Source organism: Lissotriton helveticus, chromosome 8, assembly GCF_964261635.1.
Source record: "Lissotriton helveticus chromosome 8, aLisHel1.1, whole genome shotgun sequence".
Classification (NCBI taxonomy): domain Eukaryota; kingdom Metazoa; phylum Chordata; class Amphibia; order Caudata; family Salamandridae; genus Lissotriton; species Lissotriton helveticus.
The window spans coordinates 1,597,897,256-1,597,920,550 of record NC_136069.1 but is presented as its reverse complement, the minus strand read 5'-3'; the positions used below and the strand labels follow the sequence as shown (position 1 = coordinate 1,597,920,550).

General features: G+C 47.0%; 1 protein-coding gene across 2 annotated transcripts in view; it reads right to left on the bottom strand.

Moving 5' to 3' along the window:
• The window catches only part of LOC144773554 (ecto-ADP-ribosyltransferase 5-like), a 358,428-nt gene that overhangs the window by 137,704 nt on the left and 197,429 nt on the right, over positions 1 to 23,295 (bottom strand). For both annotated transcript variants that reach the window (XM_078658649.1, XM_078658650.1), the window contains exon 3: positions 8,195 to 8,909. In XM_078658649.1, the coding sequence (XP_078514775.1) occupies positions 8,195 to 8,909 (715 nt within the window). The remainder of the gene's footprint in view (positions 1 to 8,194; positions 8,910 to 23,295) is intronic.

The window sequence follows — 23,295 nt, the reverse complement described above, 5'->3', positions numbered from 1 at the left end:
GGTTTCTTGATTGGGGCAAGGGCGTTGGCGCAGTCTTCGATCCATTGTCTGAGGTTGTGGGCTGCGGCGTCTGGGTCGGTCGGGTCTGCGGGTGGGCTTTGGGCGAGGGTGGTGGTTAGCTGGTCATCGGTGACTTTGCTTCAGCAGCGGTGTTGCATCTGTTGGGTGCGGTGGGGCGTGAAGGGTTTCCGAAAGGTGAAGTGGATGCAGCGGTGGTCGGTCCAGTGGAGTTCGGTGGTGTGGTTGAAGCAGACGTGGGTGCTTGCCTAGAAGATCGGGTCCAGCGTGTAGCCGGCGGAGTGGGTGGATGTTGTGACGAGTTGCCTGAGTCTGAGGTTGGCGAGGTTATCGATTAGGGTGAAGGAGTTGTGGTCGTTGTTCTCGAGGTGGAAGTTCAGGTCCCCGAGGAGGATGTAGTCCATGGATTTGAGGGCGTGCGTGCTGACGAGGTCGGTGATGGAGTCGCAGAACTGTCTGTAGGCGAGTGTTCCTCTGAGGCTGGTGTTGGGGTCTGTGTGGATCTGGAAGTGCAGGTGTTCGGCGGTGCAGAGGGTGTCAGCGTCGTTAGTCGAGATGTTGAGGGTGTTCTTGTTGATGATGATGATTCCTCCTCCCACTCCGTTGGTGCGGTCCTTGTCGATGACCTTGTAGCCTTCCGGGATGGCTATGACGATGTCGGGTGCTGAGGAGGAGTTCAGTCAGGTCTCGGTCAGGAATGTGACGTCAGGGGTGTGGGTGTCGAGTAGGTCCCAGAGTTCGATGGCATGTTTCCTGGCAGAGCGGGTGTTTAAGAGGATGCAGTGAAGGTGGTTGGATTGATTGGCGGATGGGTTGGAGGGCTGGATGCTGGTGTAGCTGCATTTTCGGCAGGTGAAGGGTCCGTGGGTGCGTTTCAGGGCGGCCAGGTAGCAGGTGCTTGATCGTCCAGTGTTGGGTGGAGGGTTCCGGTGGCGTAGTGGAGACGGGTGTTGTGGCGGTCGCGGGATCCAGGGGCTCTGGCGCTGGGCGTGGTCCAGGCGCGGACGGGCGCACCCACTGCACGTGGCCGCATCGCGGTCTGCATAAGAGCGTTGATGAGAGGGAGGAGCAGCTGGGTGGTGGGAGTGGGACGGTGAATGGGCTGTCAGGGGGTCGGGCCGCAGGGAGGCAGTGGCGGGAAGCCCAGACTGGCAGACCGGGCATCTCCACACGTTGACACCCGGTCCAGGCCCAACATCGCAGCTTTCAGGCGGTGAAGAGGGAACTGCGAGACCGCGAGGTAAAATATGCAATGCTTTTCCCCGCGAAGCTGAGAGTGGAATCGGATGGCAGATCGTGGTTCTTCGAGTCGCCAGAGGCAGCTTGGGACTGGATGGAAGGTTGGACTACTGCAGGGGGTCGCAGAAGGGACCGCTCCGGCAGGTCCGGCCAGCACAGGGATGCCCGGACAGAGGATACAAACAACGGCTCAGCGGAGGACTAACCTCAGACACAGGAGCGGGAGTGACAACCCTTGGAGACTGTTCCTGAGAGAAACGGGGCCTAGCTGAAAGCGCAAGTATGGGGGGGTGAGAGATATGATTTGTGATACCCATTAGTGCTTGAGATGTCAGATGGGACCTAATGGATAGACTGAGACTGGTGGGTTTAACTGATGTGATTTGAACGAGACTGGATTAATGAAAAAGTGGATCACAAAATTCCAGATGGTTGTGATGTATACATATGGGGACGGGAGTTGACTAACCCTGTGCATTTTCTGCATTTCAGGGGGGGAGAGAGGCACTCTGCCATGTTTGGAAGTGGGTAGTTCTAAATCCACAGGCAGGGGAGGGGTGGATATTAAGGGGTTTGGAGGAGGGGGGAGTTTACCTGTTTATCGTTTTATTGGTACAAAATGTGGTTTTGTGAAATTACTGCGCAAAGTGGCCGTGGTGAAGCTTAGACGAACAAAGCAGAGTGTGATATTGCGACTTTCTTCTCTGGTTGAATTGATCCGTATGTTAGGGAATGGGAATACAAACAGCTATGGGGGGGGGAATAGAGATAGGATACTTTCTGTGTTAACCTGGAATGTCAATGGGGTGGGCGGTAAGATCAAGGTAGGGATAGTGCAACAGTAGCTGAAGCGATATGCCCCAGATGTGGTTTTGCTGCAAGAAACACACATGGTGGGACAAAAGACTGAGGCCCTCACTGGATGGGGGTACACACTCCTGGTACACGCAGACTACACTATGGGGTCAAGGGGGATAGAAATCCTTGTTAAGAAAACTACGCCTCTTATAGTCCATAAACTATCACAAAAAAGGGGGAACCCGGTAAGCCAATGGCATCTGGGTAAATAACATATTATTAAAAAAAAGCGATGCCTTAGGTCTAATTCAAACAATCTATTTATGGAAGAGCAATATAAATGATCTTCTCCTAAATGAAACTAATCATATTCACGAAACAAATTCTACCTCATTTATATACCTCCATACCCAATCCCAAACATAACACAAATTACTGACTGGTACTTTATTTTTTTGTAAATTAGAAAATTTTACCACAAAGGTTTGTTGATTTACAAACCAATATTTAGGTGCAATGACAAACCAAACATATATATATACATTACTTTTTACACCTATATATATACATATATTAACTTTTTGCATCTTTTTCAAATATGTTAGCCCAAATATTTTTGAAAAAGAGGATGCTATATACATGTACGGATAAGCATTCCTGTAAAACAAGATCTAACCAGAAATCAAAAGAGCAAGGGAGGTCTATATTGTTTCAACCTATCTTCTTATTAAACTCTTTTTAAATATATATTTTCACAACGTAAGATGTTTTAAAACTGGTGTCTCTTCGTGGGTGTCTTATAGTCCATAAGACATGGGCGGATCCAGGAGGCAGGTTCGCAAGGGTGGAGGCCCAGTGGGATGGACGAGATATAAATATACTCTTAGTTTACTTGCCGCCCGCCCTAGGCAAATTAGCACTGGAGGACCTTGGTGGTAGGCTGACGGGACTCCGGGAAGGAACATTAATCATGGGTGGGGACTATAATATGACTTTAGATGACACCGTTGATCGTCATCCCCTGAGGTCCAAAGCAAAATCTACTGGGTAATGGCAGATTTTGCGGGGGCAATGGGGCTGACTGACATAGGCCGAGCGATTCAACCCACCGGGAATTTATTCATATACTTCTCTAATGTGCATCAGAGCTTGTCACGCACTTTCTTATGCACCTGTCCTCCATAGGGTGTTTTTCCCTGTCTCGAGTCTTGCCAAGGGGCATATCAGGTCATTCCCCAGTCTGGGTAAAGTACACGCACTGAGAACGGCAGCTGCGTACCACCATTGTCATCAATCCATGGCTCCTACATATCCCGGACATCAGGGCGGATCTCCGTACTCAAACAGAGAATTATTTCACTGAAAACGTGGGTTCGGTTGAATCTGCACACACACTCTGGGAAGCATATAAGTTGGTCCTGAAAGGGCAAGCTTTATCTTCAAAGTCAGGATACATTGCTAAGAAGCGTGAACTTCTGGTCCAGACGGAGGCAGATCTCCTTGAAGCGGAGCAGGAACATGCACAGGATCCCTCATCAGACACTAGCCATAGGCTTCTATTAAAGCAGGACGAATATCGGATAAAAACTAGGGAGCACATGTTGGCTGAACATCGCAGCACCCAGCATAGAATATATGAGATGGGAGATAGAGCAAGCAGGATGCTAGCGTGGTTGGAGAGGCAAGAGCAGGGAACGAGATGGGTACCTAACTTGACAACAGTGGGAGGTAGTATTGTGACACATCCGCGGATATAGCGGAGGAGTTCACCAATCATCGGGAAAGGGTGTACTTCCCCTCTACCCACTACACGGCTGAGGATTCACGTCAGCTTCTCCGAGATAGTGACATACCAACCCTCTCAGACCCGGAGAGGGAGACCCTAGACAGCGATCTCTCGAATGAGGAAATGAGCAAGGCGATAGGGCAGATTAAATCAGGGAAAGCGATGGGGCCCAATGGTGTACCGGTGGAGTTTTTGAAAGCCACTGCCTCTCTAACTGTGCCACACCTAAGGGTTATGTATGAGGAAAGCTTGGAAGTAGGTCGGCTACCAGTGGACCAACGGTTAGCTACCATTGTGGTAATCCACAAGCCGGGTAATCCGGCAGATAGTTGCAGCTTCTACAAACCCATCTCGCTGATAAATGTAGAGGCAAAAGTTTTGGCGAAAGTCCTGGCTAACAGGCTAGTGACGATTATTACATCACTGATCCACCCGGATCAGTCTGGGTTTATGCCAGGGAGAAACACGGCCCTTAATATCCGGCGTCTACACAACGTGCTGGCTAGAAGGGAATACATCGAGGAATATGCTGCAGTGCTGTCTCTTGATGCCTCAATGGCCTTCGATTCCATAGAGTGGCCCTATTTATTCGAAGTCCTAGAAAGGGTGAGATTGGGCCTTAAATTTATAGCCTGGGTAAAGCTCCTATATACTGACGTCCTGGGGCAGGTAAGGGTTAACGGCTACACGTCCCGGACATTTGGGCTATGTAGGGGCACCAGACAAGGATGCCCGCTATCCCCGCTGCTATTCTCCCTTTTACTGGAGCCTCTCGAGGCCTAGGAGCGCCGAGAAATGATGGTGCGAGGGATGCGCTGGGCGACTGATGTAGAGGATCGCATATCTTTATATGCAGAAGGCATACTGCTGTATTTAGCATCCCTGTGAAAAATCGCTCAGCGTGGTACTCGTCATCTTCACGAATTTTGGTAAATATTCGGGTATGCGATCAACTGGCACAAATCCGTCTTGTTTATGCTGCATAGTCAGGTTCCCCAACTTCCTGCAGGTTACACCATAGCGGTGGCAGAGGAGGGGTTTCGACAGCTGGGGATTTATATCACTTCGGATCCAGCTCGTTTTTATAGTTCCAATTTAGCCCCCCCATTGGCTCGACTGCGCGCGGATGTGAAACATTGGAGGTCCCTGCCTCTCTCACTGGTGGGTCGCCCTGCACTTTTTAAGATGCTAGCCCTTGCTATTGTTATTGTTATAGTGGGTTTATATAGCGCCGGGTCACCTACAGGTCTCAGGGCGCTTTGACCACCAAACATAACATCCGGGATATGAAAAGGGTGGAGTGCCTAAGCTAAGCTAAGTGCTGTTCTGAACAAGTTAGTTTTCAAGGCTTTCCTGAAACGGAGTAGATTCCCCTCCTTTCGGAGAGTCTCAGGCAGGGCGTTCCAAAGGTTCGGTAGTAAAACCGAAAAGGATCTCCCTCCCATTGTGGCCAGCTTAAAACGAGGACATACAAGGAGTTTGGCATCAGAGGACCTGAGATTTCTTTCCGTCTGTATATCTCAATCCGCTCCTTTATGTAGGTCGGGGCCTTCCCATAGATGGCTTTATGGGCTATACAGAGGCTTTTAAAAACGGACCTCTGTCCAATTGGCAGCCAGTGTAGACTTTTTAATAGTGGAGAGGCATGCGTTCTCCGCGGTAGGTTAAAAATAAGTCTAGCGGCGTCGTTTAGGACTACCTGAAGTCTGTTTGTTAGCATTTTTGGCAGGCCTAAGTAGAGCGCATTGCCATAGTCGAGTCTTGACACTATGGTGGCCGAGACCACTGTGCGTAGCATCGACTGAGAGAGGAGAGGGACTAGTTTGCGCAACTGTCTTAAAAGACCCGTACAAGTGCCGACCACGGTGGAAACCTGGTTGGTCATTGAGAGGGCACTGTCCAATTTAATGCCCAGACTTTTAACCGTGGCTGCTGGCTGTGGGGTTAGGCCCAGCTCCTGGGGCCAATACATGTCACTCCAGAAAGAGCACTTGGATAGCCCTTCCTCATTTCCTCTACATTCTACATAACTGCCCACATAGAGTCCCCGACTCGTATTTTAGAGCAGTGGAGGGGGAAATCCGTGCATTGCTGTGGGATGGGAAGGCCCCTAGGGTGTCACTGAAGCAACTTACGAAAAGCTGGTAGTATGGAGGTATTGCATTGCCTGACCTGCAGTTTTACTATGGGTGGCACAATTGGTGACGGTTAACCATTGGCTGTATCATCCCCCTAACGACCCAGCATACGCTCTCGACCGCTACCAGACAGATCGCTCCCGTTTTCTGGGGGCCTTATACACCAGTGATAGGAAGAACAAACAGAACTTCTTCGGACCTACCAAACACACACTAGAAATTTGGCGTGTTGTCAATTCACACTTGGGATGGGCGGGCGTCCTCTCCAAGGTAGCGCTGCTGTGGTATGCACAGAAATTGGGTATGTTGTGCTATCAGCCTGGGTTCGATAAGTGGGACCTCATAAGTATTTCGGAAGTGAAGGACCTGGTCAAGAAGGGGGCTATACTTACATTTGGGGAGCTTCAGAGCCAATATCACGTGGCTCAGGGAGAAATGTACAGATATTTGCAAATTAGACATGCAATCCTGGCGGCTTTTCCGTCCCTTAAGTATATACCGAACTCGTCCCCATTGGAGGACCGGCTGTTAGATGGGTCTTTGAGTTCCAAAGCGATATCTCTCACATATAAAAAGCTGTGTAATAATCTACCGGACACCTTTCCAAAGCTTAGGGAGAGGTGTCAGGACAACTTAGGCCCAATAAGTGATGAGGACTGGCAGACGGCCCTTATGTTCCCTCGCGAGGCAGCCATCACACTGAAATTCAGGCTCATACAACTCAGGATACTTCACCGATAATACATTACAGGGAAGACCTTGGCAAAAAATAGGCTCCAGACCCGACGATTTATGTCTGAGGGGATGTGGACAGCAGGCCACCTTTTATCATATTTTGTGGAGCTGCCCAAAGATACGTGTACTCTGGGAGGGAGCATCAGAGCGTATGCAGATGGCCTTGAGTAAGGATGTAGTGTTGACACCACGACTGGGACTGCTGAACATATAGGAGGCAACGGATCTCACGGAAATCGAACAACAATTCGCAACACTGGGATACACACTGGTCAAACAAGAACTGGGAAGAGGATGGGGGGAACAAACCCCCGCCCGTTACCGGATGGGCAAGAGAGCTAGACAGGTGTATGTTGGCAGAAACTGAAGTTTTTGTGCCTAGGGGGTGCCCAAAAAAGTGGGATCGGAAGTGGTCGATGTGGAATAATTATCGTGGAGATATTTGTGTGTCCCCTATGGTGGAACTAGAGATGTGTAGACGTACTGAATATGATGCCACTGCATGATGACTATTATGCATTATGCCTTGACGTTATATTGCTAGATTTGTCACTGTCGTCTAAGAATATCTGTATGGCTGTAATCAACCAATAAACAAATTAAAAAAAAAAATATATATTATCTTTGAGAAAAACCCCAGGAAGCTGAAACAACACCAACATTACCAGAAATTACCGCTGAAGATTTATGTTACTTTAGTCACTTTTAAGATTAGAATTGGGAGATCCACCACAAATAGAGAAACTGCTAAATCAAAACACCCTACTCCCAGGAGGATGCACGTGTACATGACCATACGCTGCCTGCCTACTATCTTAGTGATTCAACCTGCCCACAAAGTCGAGAACTCGGCATATAAAAAGATATCTTTTTAAGTGCGGAGTTCTCCGCCCGACTGCAGAGTTTCCGCAGCTGGTAAATTACTAGTAGTAAAATTAATCTTGTAGTTTGTGAATACCAAAAAATAGTAAACTTACACAAATATTTAAGTTTACCTTGGTAAATCAGGCCCAGGGTGAGGAAGCGCCGGTTAGTGTAATTATTTCCTGCTCCTGTGTATTTGAGCAGTAATCATGGGTTTACTGATTGGTCAGAATGTCTTAAGCTTAAATAAAGGACTTGATGTGCAGACCTTCTAGTGCCAGAGAAACAGATCTATATCAGCATTAATATGAAGAAAAAACTATTTTATGTGAGCTAAATAGGCTGATTTAGAGTTTAGTGTAATAAACGTGAGGGATATTCCATCGCCTTGTTACATGTGCATTATATGCGAATGCTCTTGTAATTAGGGTGCGGGAAGGTGTGAAGATGTCCCCATTCCCCCTGACTCTACTTCAGATCCAAGGTCTCCACATGCACTCAAAGGCCACAGTATTTCCTATCCATATCAGTATAATAGGCCAGGTTCTATGCATTTTATGCATCTGCACACAAAAAAATGATGCTGACAGGCACAGTGCGTCCCTCAAATACCTACCGTCTAGGTATGCACAGTTATAGTTACTGCAGGTCCTTTGTGTACTGTTTAGTACAAATCTGTGGTCTTGCTCCGTGTAGTTGGTCACGGTGAACACCTCATTCGCGGGAATCAGCACCTCTGCCTCATGAGGATAAAAGGAATACTTCTGAATGAGAACTCCAAAGCAGGTTCTTATGGTGAAGAAGGAAGCTGAGCCAAATCCCTCTGCTATTTTTTTATTTAATGATGCTGAAGTAAATTGACCAAATCTCATTTTCTTGTCTGATCCCGTCGGTGGCAAATGCTGAACCTTCACTCCCCTGTAGACAACCTTGGCATGGGTTTTGCAACTTTCTTTTAAGAGCTGGAAAGCTCTGGTCAGGTAGAAGTGGAAGGATTTGAAATGAAAATTGTTCATGTAATATGCTCGGGACTGGCCGCCCTCCCGGACCGCGGCGTTGAACTCCGTGTAAATGCCATTATCCGTGTAGGCCATCAGTGCAACCCCGTACTCCTCCTTGAAGCCCCTGGGGAGGGGGGGCAGCGAGCCGCTGTTTTTCTTTTTTACCCAGCCTTGTGTTGCACTGTCCCATTGCTGTTTTAATTGACTATTTCTGGATAGTTCTTTTTGTAACAGTCCCTCTGTTATAATTCTTTGCTCCATTGCATCAGCACAGTCTATGTATTGATCATCAAAGGAGTTCGGCGCCAGGTCGAGCACGATTACGTTTGCCTGCGGGAAAGAGATGACAGCAGAATTAACACTGGGAGTTAATTTAGGCAGCACAATACATTTACAGCATGGCATCTGCAGGGCAGTGGCACAGTACAGGCACTATAGGCCTCAAAGCAAGAATGGAAAATGTTACCTCGCCCCTGCTTTGGTAGAGAAATGCAGCTTCAACTGGGGTGCAGTGGGACGCTCACACCCCTGGGACATGGTGCCACTGCTCCTGCTGTTCTGTTGACAGGTCCCCCCTGGTGCAAAGTAAACATTTGTATTTTGGAAAATATGACATCTCAACCAGTTTTCACTGCACTGCTGCCAGATATCGTCTCTCTCTAGACTGTGACGTCATTGTTTGTAGCTGTATCTGCGCCATACAGCCTTGGTGGGATCTCTCAATACTTAGCACTAACAGCCCCATTTATATCTTGGTGGGCGGATGTAAGTCCATCAGGGTGACGGAGTATATTACTCCGTCGCCCTTATGTAGTCCCCACCCACCAAATTTAGAAATGGCCACCAAGCTGGCGGTCATTTCTGAAGCATTGTCAGGAACCTCTGTCACAGCAGTTCCTGTCAGTGCTTTTTTAAGTTTGACGCATGGTTCCGTCAACATAAGGGAGGCATCCGCCAAACTTATTTTTTATAAAAAATTAAAAAAATCCGGAATCTGGGTTTTCCATTTGAAAATAAACCAAATAATGCCCTCCCCCCCCTCCCCCCCCCCCCCCCCCGGCCATGGGAGATATCTCCATGGCTAGGGGGGGCATTAGATAGTTCTCACTGCCCCATGCTGCCAGGGTTTTCCTGTTGGTGACGGACTGTGAAAACGAATCCGTCCGCCCATCTAAAATAGGTAGGTGGACATAGAGATTAACCTCCTACAACCCTTACTCTGTCATCCTGTCAACGGGGTGTAACCACGGTGGAGAAGAAGTAGTCTCCTCCATGGTTACACCAAAGGTCTGTCTGCATTTAAATTGGGCAGGCGGATTTGATAATAAACTGCTAATGTAATTATGGAAGTCGCTTCAAATTTGTGCAACTATTCATGGTGATTTAGATTCTCATGTGTCTATTTTTGTCGATCACACCACAAGTCCCAGAATTCTATGTGATGGAAATGTCAACATCCAATTTCTTATTCACAAACAGTGGTCCATCACTGCTGGAGATTTCATTTTACACTGTTATATGGCATATGAAAATGTGCATGAATTAGTAACCATCACAGTTGTTTTGTAAATGGAGTTAAATAAATATGTGAGAAGTTGTACATAATCATAATTGGTTAGTAATGTCTGTTGACTAATTCTTTTAATTTCCAAATACAGCCAGAGTAGATCCACCCACTAGATCAGATGTCCATGCACTTGCAGGGAGGCAACGTCATGGAGAACATCAACCTATATGACCGTCACAAACATGTATGGATATATGGTCACATTTACTACAATGTGATCAGACAACCCATAGATATGTTACATGCAATCCTTCAATAGTCTCACACGTGAACTGAACTAGGATATGTTCTTCATAACATGTTTCAAGTAGAATGTAAACTAAATACACTCATATCATTTTAAGCCCTATGACGGTGACAAGGACAACATCTACTACAGCGATCTCTCCTCACATGACATATGGTCCGGCACCTCACACTGGGCAGATGGTAGACCCTGGTAAGTGCACTTAATAATAACTTTATTGAAGGCTCATAGTCTTTAATATAGGATGAAATGTTTGTAGTATGTGGTGTGTGTCTAATATGCCTATTGTGACTTCACTTCTGAGGATTGCCCATTCCCAGCAGTCAGCAAACCAGCCACAGCATTCACCCACCTCAACACAACCATCACTTCTTCAAAGCCTTCACATCCAAGGTAGACCTGTTGCTTCTCCTACACACTCCTCCCATGACAGTGCATCCCATGGCTTCTCTCAAGCATCTGAGGGACCTAACACCCCTGGTGAGGAGCAGGTATCCCCTAGGCATGAATCTCCTCCCCACAGAACCCACATGCCAACCCTCCCCGTGCTGGTGGACCCGATGATCATATCAGTGTCATCCCATGTGGAGGGGGTTGGCAGATGGTCATGGTGACCAGTGGGAGGATTCATTTTTCCGACAGCAGGCTGATGTGAGCAGTATATTTGTGCCATAGGGGCTACTCTATCTGACATTTCAGACTCACTACAGGAAATCCCTCAGATCATTTACAGGTAAACCCTTGTCTTGGACAAGATTGAGAAATATTTCCAACGCATGTAAGGAGGCAAAGTGCCATAAAGATGATGGAGGGCATGTTGAAAATGTTCCAAAGTCTCCCTTCATGGTCAACACATGGAAGGACCCAACACACCTACCTGTACCCCACCGAGCCACTTTTACCACAACCTGCACTGACACCCCTGCTTATACCCTATCCCTGCACAGTCACGTCCCCTGCAGAGTCACGTCCCTCACCTGCACAGTCACGTCCCCCACCTGCACATTCATGTCCCCACCTGTACAGGCAATTCCCCCACCTGTACAGGGTCATACTCACCTGTGGAGACATATTCCACACCTGTACAGTCAACATTTGCCCCTGTACATGCACAAGCAACAACTGTGCTGGCACCCTCAGCCCCTCTACAGGCCCAAGCCACAACTGTGCCGGCACCCTGTGCACCTGTACAGGCACAAGCAACAACTGTACCGGCACCCTCTGTCCCTGTACAGGTACACCCAACAACTGGGCCGGCACCCTCAGCCTCTGTAAAGGCACAGGCAACAACTGCAGAGGCAGATGTACCACACCCACCCACATATTGCACCAACAACATAAACGCTCTTACTCACAGAGATGCTCACCACACCCTGCCAAAGTCATTGAGAAGAACGTCAACAAACAACTCGCCGCCTTCCTCGAGACAAACGGATCCCTCGACCCCTCGCAGTCCGGTTTCCGAGCTAACCACAGCACCGAGACCGCCCTCATCACAGCCACCGACGACATCAGATCCCTGCTTGACAATGGGGAAAAAGCTGCCCTCATCCTCCTGGACCTCTCAGCAGCGTTCGACACAGTATGCCACTGCACACTTATACAGCGCCTCAGCAACTCCGGAATCCAAGGGAAGGCACTGGAGTGGATCATCTCGTTCCTCGCCGGACGAACCTAGAGAGTCCGCCTCCCCCCGTTCCGATCCACGGCCACCGAAGTCATCTGCGGCGTACCTCAAGGATCCTTGGGCAGCCATCGCACGCCAACACAACCTAAAGATCATTTCCTACGCTGACGACACTCAGCTGATCCTCTCCCTCACCAACGACCCCTCCACCGCCAGAGCCAGCCTCCAGGAAGTTATGAAAGACGTCGCAGAATGGATGAAGACCAGCTGCCTGAAACTGAACTCAGACAAAACGGAAGTCCTCATCCCCCTCCGCCTGGGACGACTCCTGGTGGCCCCCTGCCCTGGGCATCGCCCCCAAGCCAACGGACCACGCACGCAACCTGGGTTTCATCCTGGACTCTTCCCTCACGATGACCAAACAAGTCAACGCTGTCTTGTCATCCTGCTTTAACACCCTGCGCATGCTCCGAAAGATCTTCCGATGGATCCCCACCGAAACCAGGAAGACGGTCACCAGCCGACTGGACTACGGGAACACCCTCTACGCGGGAACCACAGCCAAACTACAGAAAAGACTCAAGCGCATACAGAACGCCTCCGCACGACTCATCCTGGACATCCCTCGCCACAACCACATCTCTGCCCACCTGAGAGACCTGCACTGGCTCCCCGTCAACAAGAGAATCACGTTCAGACTCCTCACCCACGCACACAAGGCTCTCCACGACTTGGGCTCCAAGTACCTCAACAACCTCCTCACATTCTACACACCCACCCACCAGCTCCGCTCGACCAGCCTCGCCCTCGCCACCATCCCACGTATTCGCTGAGCCACCGCCGGAGGAAGATCCTTCTCCTACCTGGCGGCCAAGAAATGGAACTCCCTCCCCATCCACTTAAGACTGACCCAGGACCATCTCTCCTTCAGGAAACCACTCAAGACATGGCTATTCGAGCAGTAGCGGATCCCTCCCCTCCCAGCTCCTTGAGACCCTAGCGGGTGAGTAGCGCGCTCTACAAATATATTGATTGGTTGATTTATTGATTGATTTTTTTTAAAACTGTCCATTGGAAAGGGAGAAAGGAAATCAAATAAAGTCTTCTAGCAGAATGGGCAAGAGTACTTGGAGGGGTTTGGGCAAAATAAATAAAACACATCAGGAAGCGTCAGGAGAACCAGTCTATGTACTAGTGGTCACTGGCCATCCTCACTGTCTTGTTGTCCCACAATGTCCAAATCCTATGCTCCCGTGGATGCTTCCTCGCTGGCTGAAGCAGGACCAGACTCCCCACAGAGGGGGAAGATGCACGTGGGGACATGATAACAGTGGGGTGAGCAGGTCGTTGGTCCAATGCAGAAAATATGGCTGCACCCAAGTAAGTGACTGAGGAAGTGAGGCTGTCAAAATGTCTTGACTGTAACTCTTGGAAGATCTAGAGCTCCTTCTTCAGCTCCTGGAAGCCCCGAGAGACCACAGTCCTGACATCCTCACTTGGCACTTGGGATGCAGCTACAGGAGATATAACACATGGAGGGTTTTGGGTTGAACATGAGGGGTGTGGGTTGTTGGGCAGATGTCTCTCTCAGTTCTACTGGGCAGGCATTTGGAGGGGGAGTACTTCGAAGGGGTGCAGCTGGAGGCCCAGATGGACTGGAGGCCTCAAGAGTTAGGTACGCGTTGGTGACAGGCCCAGATGGTTTTGGGGCCTGCTCTGGGACACCATTTCAATGTCCAATACTTGTGGGCAAGGGGGAGATCCACTTTTGTCTTCCTTATGGCTGGTGGTGTCTCTATCAATGTCTCCCCTTTAATTCTCCTGAGCCTTCACGCGGGTTGGTGATGTTGCTGCTGTTGGCAGGATCCAGGTAGGCGCGTTATTCCGGCCTGCGGCTTGATCTCCCTCCTACTCCTTACTGGTTGTGTTAGAGGTTGTGCCCAGGGCTGCATTTATTGCCTGTACCGATCTCATAAATCTAAGGAATGTAATTTATGTTGTACCTTTTTCAATTAAACACTAAAAGACCATGAGCGGAGGCTGCTGTTATGGCTTCAAAAGCAGAAACCAGAGAGGAACCTGTGGCTGGAAGTGACAATGAGGATTCTTCTTCTTCATCCTCTAAAATATCGGTAAAAAGAGAGAGAGGGTTCCTCATACTTATTCCTCTCTTGAGCCATCTAAAAAATACTCTAAAACATCCTCTCAGGGCTCTCACAAGGAACGCAGTCAATCCAAATCACCTCATGAAGGTGAAACGTCCGCCAAACAAAAGGAGAAGAAATCATCATCTTTTTTTATCAGAAACCCCTTCCAAATCAAGGTCTGAGCCTCCTAAACCTCTGCCTAAGGTGATTCTCACTTTTAGAAAGCCATCTTCTTTACTGTCGACGGAGAGATCATCGACAAGTGTGGTACTGTCGATGAGAAAATCCTCAACACTGTCTACGATGAAGAACACCACCACCTCTTCTACCACCGTCTCCACTCACTCGGCTGCCTCATCTTTCTCGATGATGACCTCATCGTCAATGAGCCATGCCCCAATACTGTCGACCCTGAAGATCACCCTCGCCTTGACGACGGAAATCCTGTCGACGGCGTTGACATTGCTCCCGTTGATAAATACACTACCAATGATGAAGACACCATCTTCGACGAAGTCACTATCATCGACTAAGTCACTGCTGAGTACGAAGAAATCAATTTCCACAGCATTGTCAGCGAAATGTCCGTGTACAGTCTTGACCATGACCTTATCGTCGACCCCATCAATACTGTCGACCCTGAAGATCACCCTCGCCTTGACGACGGCAATCCTGTCGACGGCGTTGATTTTGCTCCCGTTGATAAATACACTACCAATGATGAAGACACCATCTTCGACGAAGTCACTATCATCGACTAAGTCACTGCTGAGTACGAAGAAATCAATTTCCACAGCATTGTCAGCGAAATGTTCGTGTACAGTCTTGACCATGACCTCATCGTCGACCCCATCAACGACTCCGTTGACAAGAGAAAAATCTGGAAAACATGGCAAATCCAAGCAAATCACCCATGCACATACCTCTCTGAGTAAAGTGTCACTGAGGATGACTTGGATGAAGATGGTCCCTTTGGCGTGGCTCACAGCCATCTGAGTTACAGATGAAATATCAACCAGAAGACCATGACGAGGAGTACCACTAGCAAGGATATTTGCCCTACCAGAACAGTGTCATCAACAGTACTAGGAGGAGCTGGTTTCACTTCCGTCATCATTGGTTTCAGACCTGCAGTTCATGCTATATGACTATAAGAGGTGTGTCCCTCCATCACTGCCAGCCACTAGGCATGCCTCTTCACCGCCATTAATTCCTCTAAGGCAACCTTCAACACTACAGGTTCCACAACCACCGCTTTTGTCTCCGCCACCATGGCAGATCCCACTGACAGCTCCCCTCCAGGATCCCACATCCTCAGAGAATGATAGAGGGTGAGCTTCATGACACTCATGCTAAATGCTATCAACACATGTAATAACCACACATCATCTCCAACGCTGCCCTGGTGAATTCTCCTCCAGAAGATATTGGAGGTAAACATTACCTACTTGAGGGCCGCAAAAAGATGCGATCTGCCTAATCCCACTAAGCAAACAGACTGTGGGGCATATGTAGGAAGCCGTTTGCGAATCGCAAACGGCGTTTTGGTATGTATGGGCCACATAGAAAAATAAGGAATCGCAAAAATTGCGATTCCTTATTTTGCTCAAGCATTTAAGGAATCACAATTTAGCGATTCTTTAAATGCTGTGAAGGGGTGCCTTGAAAATTGCGATTTTGGCTTAAGGAATCGCAAAATACCACATACTCCAATTAGATGGTATTTTGCGATTACCTGTCAAAATGCTTTTTTTTTTTTATTTCAAAGTGCCCTTAGGGCATGTATGTGCGCCACATGTACTTACATGCACATTCAAGGGGTGCAACAGGTGTGCTTTGGACACCCTGGCACCCTTGGAATTGCGATTCTCAAATTGCGATTTTCTCATAGAAAATCGCAGTTTGAGAATGTATCCCCATTCATTCCTTAATTGTGATTCGCAATTTGCTAATCGCAATTAAGGAATTTTAGAGATTCGCAAAAAAAATTCGATTTTTTACATACATTCCATTTTGCAATTATCAAATAGCGATTCCTTAAAAATCGCAATTTGAGAATCGCAAAATGGAAATTACTTACATATGCCCCTGTATTCTGTATGACTTCAAGGAACCCTTTCGTAAGACCGTCAGGGCCATGCCCATTATTGAGTATATATCTGGGAAGAGAGAATAAAGGTAATAAAGACTCCAGTATCGGTGGTGGCAGTGTTACCACGCCCTGACAAAAAATACAAAGCTCCTGAAGATGCTCCCATATGTCTTGCTGGGTACCCTAAGCCGGATTCCATTGTCACACAGGTGGCCCAGTGCCCCTCCAAAAACCCTTCGTCACCTATCTCAGTGCCTCCAGACAAGGAGAATAAGCACCTTGACAACATTAAGAAACTTTTTTCTTCAATGTCAGCTCTAACGGTCAAGGCAGCCAAGTCATTAGCAGTTCTTCGAAGGTAGGACTGCCAAATGTGGTCAGACATCGCTCCGTACTTCAACCAGCTACCCGAAGACGTCCAAACAGAAGCCAAGAAGGTGTTCCATGAGGCTGAGCGTACATGCTCTGAAATAATAGATTGCGCCATGGATATTGCCATTACCGATTTCCAGCAGTTAGCAAGTGCCGCAGTGCTCAGGCATCAAGTCTGGTTCAAGGCAATCTCTTTCTGACTGGAGGTTCAAAACAAAATCTTGAACCTCCCTTATAATGTGGATGTGGCCCTCCAAGCTATCAATACTGACACAGCCAAGTCATTGGGGACTCATGCTAACACTGCAGGGGATACTGCTGCTCTTAAACCAAATAGACTTTATGACAACCCTCAATCTCCAATATCCGTATTTTCATATTCCCATCCACCCAAAGCACAGAAACGTTCTAGGAGTCGCAGTATCCAGCAGCAACTACCAGTTTAAGGTGCTCCCCTTTGGCCTCCAATCTCGCCCGAAGTGCCTGACACCTGTAGTAGCCTGTCTAAGACAGCACCAGCATCAAGTCTTCCCTTATCTGGACAAATGGTTGGTAAAGGCACCTTCCAAGCAGGATGCATGAAGATCAACAATAGCCTGCACAAAGCTCTTCAACGACCTGGGTTTTACTCTAAACCCAGAGAAGTCCACCCTTCATCTTGTCACAAGTATAACATTTTTGGGGGCCACGCTGGATACAAAATTCTCCAAAGCTTATCCAGCACCAGGGAGGCAGCTAAGACTGATGAAGATGGCAAAGTTGGTCCAAAGAAAAAAAGATACTTTCTATTTGCCTCTTCAAGTCCCTCTTAGGGATGATGTCCTATTACATTCCTCTGGTCCCATTTTGCAATCTACGGATGTGTCAACTTCAAGAGAAACTGGACAGGCAATGAGTGCAAATGACAGGGTCATTCCATTACCTCATCCTGGTCACTCTAGGCATGGTCAACACCTTATTTTGGTGGATGTGACAGGAACATCTTCCAGTTGGACTCTCTTTTCTTGCACAATCTTCTTCCTTGGTCATCACCACTGAAACTTCCCTGAAGGGATTGGGTGCTTACCTTCAAGAACTCCAAGTCAGTGGCAAATGGCAACTGTCTCAACTTCATCTACACATCAACCTGCTGGAGTTGAAGACAGTACATCTAGTCTTACAGGTGTTTCCCTCTAGGATTCACAGTTCTGCAATGCTCATCCGCACCGACAATACAACTACAATGCACTACATCAACAAAAGGGTGGCACAACATCCCAGCTGCTATCCCAGGAAGCACAGAGTATATGGGAATGGTTCATCCATCACAAGGTGCTTCTACGAGCAGAACATGTTCCTGAGAAGCAGAACACTATAGCAGACACTATTAGTAGGCTGGCAACATCTTGCCATGCCTGAGTACTGCAGACACCAGAATACTGAGAAAAGTCTCTATTTTGCTGTGATAGTTTTGGAGATAACTGCAGTGGGGCACGACAGAATGGGGGGTGGGGGAGTGGTAGTAACATGCTACTTGAGTTGTTTGGCCAATGAGAAGGACATTTCGGTCGTACATAATGTATATTTCACTGTGATGGGAGGACTCAAACTATACTTTATCGGGCATAATGCATGTCAATGATCCATAAGCAAAATTCCATCTTTACTTGGAATATTAATGGGCTGGGCAACAAAAGTTAGAGAGGTCAGGTAGTGGCATATATTTAGCATCTCAAAATGGACGTTGTCCTCCTGCAAGGGTGTCTGATGCACCTTAGGGGAACCCAATGTCACTTTCTGGCCCGGGGAGCATACACTCTGCTAACACACCCTAGGTTTCCATTGGGATCCCCAGGAGTGGCAAATCTGATTCGGAAGTCCCCCCTTTTCACATGCAAAAATCTTGGTTAGATCCATATGGGACATATACTGCAGTTCAGGGTATTTGGGGACGACGAAATGTCACTATTATTAACATCTATCCCCCCCGCATTCAACAATACACTTTAAATAAACTCACTGAAATCCTTTTGGAAGCCGAATCCTCCCTAAATATCGTAAGGGGTGATTTTGATGACGTGATGATCCAAGACCAGGACTGATCAGGGACAACACCCAACCTGGGTAGGACCACATCCCTGGCCTGTTTTGTAGAGACAATGGGGGTCACAGACCTACAGTAGCGGCACTACCCACATGATAGAGGTTACACATACTTCTCAGGGATGCACAAAGTGTAATAGACTGATCTATGTCTTTGCACCTGCAGGCAAGGTGGGCACTACACACCAAGTTGACTATCTAGCTGGAGGCTTATTTGATCATTCCCCACTCTGGATAGCGATGGGACAGAGACCTTTCAATGGCAATAGGGACTGAAGGCTAAATCCCTGGGCACTGAAGGATGAGTCGACCTTATGGGAGATCCGTACAGAATCTGAACTCTATTTCCTAGAAAATAAGGAGAAGCAATTCATTCGCTATACTCTGGGAGGCCTACAAGGCAGTGATGTGTGATAGGGTCCAGAATATTATCGCCTTCAAGAAAAAAAAACCTGTTGGGGCTGCGGAGGACCTAGAGAAACGAATCCTAAATGCAGCAGTGAGAAATGTCTACTAACCAAACCCCCTAATGACAAGATGGTTGAAGCCCTGCAAGCTGAATATATAGCACCAGCTAGTGACGAGGCACACAGCCAAATGCTAGCTACTCAATATCGTCTTTACGATGTTGGCGTTAAAGCTGGAAAATTGTTGGCCTGGCTTAGCTGCCGGAAAATGGAGACTTGCTGTGTCCACTAGATTGAAGGGGCGGAGGGCAGCATCTATAACACAGACAGGGACATATATGAAGATATTATGAAATTCTATGAGACCCCTTACAAAGACTGCACCCTGGCAGATCCTGCCCATATGGAAGGCTACCTTACTGACATAAGCCTACAGACTCTCTCTGGTGAGGACTGCTTGGCCATGGAAGTGAACATCACCCTTGCCGAAGTCCAGGCTGCCATATTCCAAGTAAACTCGGGGAAAAAAACTGGGACCTTATGGCCTCCTGGCTAAATTGTTCATAAAGCAAGTAGATATCCTGGCTCCCCACTTTCTTCAGCTATTATGAAGAGCAAGGGCAGATGGCATCCTCCCACCCAACTTGCGTAGAGCCACAATCTTGGTTATACATAGGGCCGGTAAGCCCTTTACTGCCAGCAGTTCTTGTTGACCGATTTCTTTGATCTATATAGAAATTAAGATTCTGGCCACTAACCTGGCAACTAGACTTATAAGGATTATTTCTCCCTTGATCCACAAAGACCAGTCCGGCTTTATGCCCAGTCGCTCCACCAGAGGGAATCTTCATAGGCTTCATAACTGGATGATGGAAGTCCAGACTAGATAGGACCCACACGTATTTGTCTTCTTGGACGCCGAAAAGGTCTTTCATGTTGTTCACTGGCCTTTAATGATACACACTCTGAGGAGAATGGGGTTTGGACCACAATTTGTGGAACGGGTTAGCCTACTCTATAAGGATCCCACAGCTGTCCTATGAGTGAATGGAGTGCTGTCATCAGTTTCCTATCAGTAGAGGGCCCCCTCCTGTTTGTCTTGACTCTGGAGCAACTGGCGTGTGTGGTTCGTGCACACCCGTACAACAGGGGTTTCCAAGTGAATGGTTCCCTGATCCCAGAATAAAATATCTCACTACACGTGGATGATGTCCTGCTATATCTGTCGCAACAGGCGGAGTCAATCACCACAGTCTTCCACACCTTTGAAAAGTATGAGGCCCATTCTGGGATACATTAAATTAGGACAAACCCATTCTTTTCCTTGTTGGAGGACATTTAGACCTGGCAGATCTTCCTGGGAGGCTCAGGGTGACTGGCGATTTAAAGGTTGACCCCATTTTAATCCAGTTTTTAAGACCGCAATACTCTGGCGCTACAGCAAAAGTTCGTTATGGACTTAAAGGAGAGTGTACTGTGCCGTTTAAAGTCTAAAGGGGAGTGAGGCAAGGCTGCGTTTTGGCACCACTGCTGTTCACTTTGTACACAAATGCCTTGGAACAGGAGTTGGTGACAAATGCTAGGGATCCACCATATGTGAATAAACGTCCGATAGTCTCCCTTCTCTAGGCTGACGATGCAGTACTCATGGCACGTACCCAGATTGGCCTGCAGAGGGCCCTTACTTTTTATACAAGTTTTATGGACAACCTTGGACTAAAAATGAATACAAAGAAAAGATTCATTATGACCTGTGGGAGAGGAAAACATAAGAATATAAGTTTTCAAGCTGGGGGAAGTAGGGTGGATTCTATTAACACCTTTTGTTATTTGGGTGTTCTCTTTAACCGCACTGGGTCTTGGGTCCAAGCGATTAAGACAAGGAGCCTACTGTTCATGAAGTCCACCGCGGCCTTAATTAATTTCACAAAAAAACTGTGGAAAAGGCCACCAGAAATCCTGGTTGAGATTCTTATTGGCCGTTCCGGTTTGTGCTCCAGTTTTTAACTGCCATAGTGAATTAGGAATACCATACATTTCTGATCTAATTAAGGTACAACCGGTGCTGCTCGGGCACAGAATTTGGACCTCTGTTAGCACTGGGTTAAATAGGGAAATAATAGCTGATGCAATGAAAATAGATAACGCTAGCAAGATTCCATGTTTGAAGTACATAAGAGATTTTATGCAGGACATCGGGCGCCCAGAGTACTTCTTCCTACCTGAAAATATGAATTCTATCAATCGGAAGGAATTTTAAAAAAACTTGCATGGCCCATCTGGAAGAAAATAGGCTAACTCTGGAAATAAATAAACCTACGGTGGTTGAACATCAATTAATCACCATAAAATATAACATTCAACCATACTTGACATGTATATCGGGGGGCTATGACAGGTATATGTTGACACGTTTTAGATTTGGGACCTTCCACCGTTTATCAGCTATCCAGATATTAACAACTGGTCAAGGGAACTTTGCTGATGTCCTTGTGATAACATTTAATCGCAGACAACAATTCATGTAATTTTATCCTGTAAATTTTACAAAACTGAAAGGCGAAGATGGATAATACCGTTATTAAAACAGGGGGGATGGAGACAATGTACCCCTGCATTTTTGTATTTGCAGATGTTGGGAAATTGTTATTGTATTGGATCCATGGTGGGTTTTTTAAAAAGTGTACACAGAGACAGAAAATCCCTAATTATTTGAATGCCTGAGAAACACATAAATGAGATGGTGTATACTAAGCACAGCATAATTAATTTTTATTTCCTGCATTTAAAAGAAATAGTTATTGTTAAATGAATTTTTTCTATGAAATTGTATCTATCTAATGTGTTTTAATGTAATTTTTAGATGTGTGGTGATATGTATTAACTGCCTGCTTTTATGATTTTAATGCCTAAAATCGAATAAAGGTCATTTTGATTTGATTCAATTTGACTGGGGAATGATTCTTGTACTTAGGGATGTGTGCCACAACCGAGCATAAGAGGTGCATAGAACATAATCTTAGGACGGTGCTGGCCGAATTTCATGTGGACGCCGGTCGTTGGAAGAAACTCCCCCTAACTCTATTAGGTAGGGCAGCAATGTTGAAAATGGTCACTCTTCTCAAATTTTTATGTGCCCTAAAAAACACATTACAGAATCTCTGATGAAATATTAGTCAAAATTGATGGTGAACTTAGGAAACTACAGCGGAATGACAGGTACCCTAGCATAGCTCTCCGAACACTGCAGCCGAATTCATACAATGAGGGGATAGCCCTTCCAGATACCCGGACTTACTACTGGACATCCCATTTAATAGCAATAGATTAATGGGGCCACGTAGATGCCGATCACCCCACCTATGCCTTAGAAAGGACGCAAGTTCAAACGTGACCACACCATCACTATCTTTATGGGAGGAAGGGAACAAGATGCCTACTACCAGTTACCCATGTGACTCTTTAAGCGTGGTGCAGGGCTAGCACTTGTCTGGGATGGAAGTAAAATATCACTGGGGAAACTCCACTATGGGTGGGATGATGCCTTAAATAAATAGGGATATTGAAGGGGTTTACAGCCTGCGACAATATTGGTATCTCAAAAGTAGATGCCCTGCTTGAAGGGGATGTCTTCTTCATAACCTTTTTTTATTTAACTTTTGGCCATGTTGTACAACACTTGTGCAACATAGCTGAAATACTTTTATGGTTCAGTTCTTTTATTAGCAATTTTAAGAAAACAAACAGTGCCAATAGCAGATTCGCAACCGCCATGGGTACACAACCTCAGGAGAAGCATGAGATAAAGATGCTAATTTCGTGCTGGCCGAAGATTCCCCAGCATCCCAAAACACCCTCCCTCCCTTACCCGCACATAGGGACATTAAAGTTGTAAAATCTTTGAATTCAGTGTTCTGGGATTAACGGTGGCAGGGTCGCCTCTGATAGACTTAGTAATCTGAGATATCTTGTCCAGGTCAATTCCCAGAAGTCCTGCGAGAGCAGTGACACATATGGATGGTTTCCACAAGTCCCCAAATGCTGTTTCCTTCCCAGTTAAGGACATTGTCATCTTTTCCATTCGCAAAATGTGCCATAGCCTATGCAGCCAAGTCGTGTGAGTGGAAGTTTGCAAGCAGCCCTAGTAGCTCAGAATGTTTTGGTTGGCGGCCCCC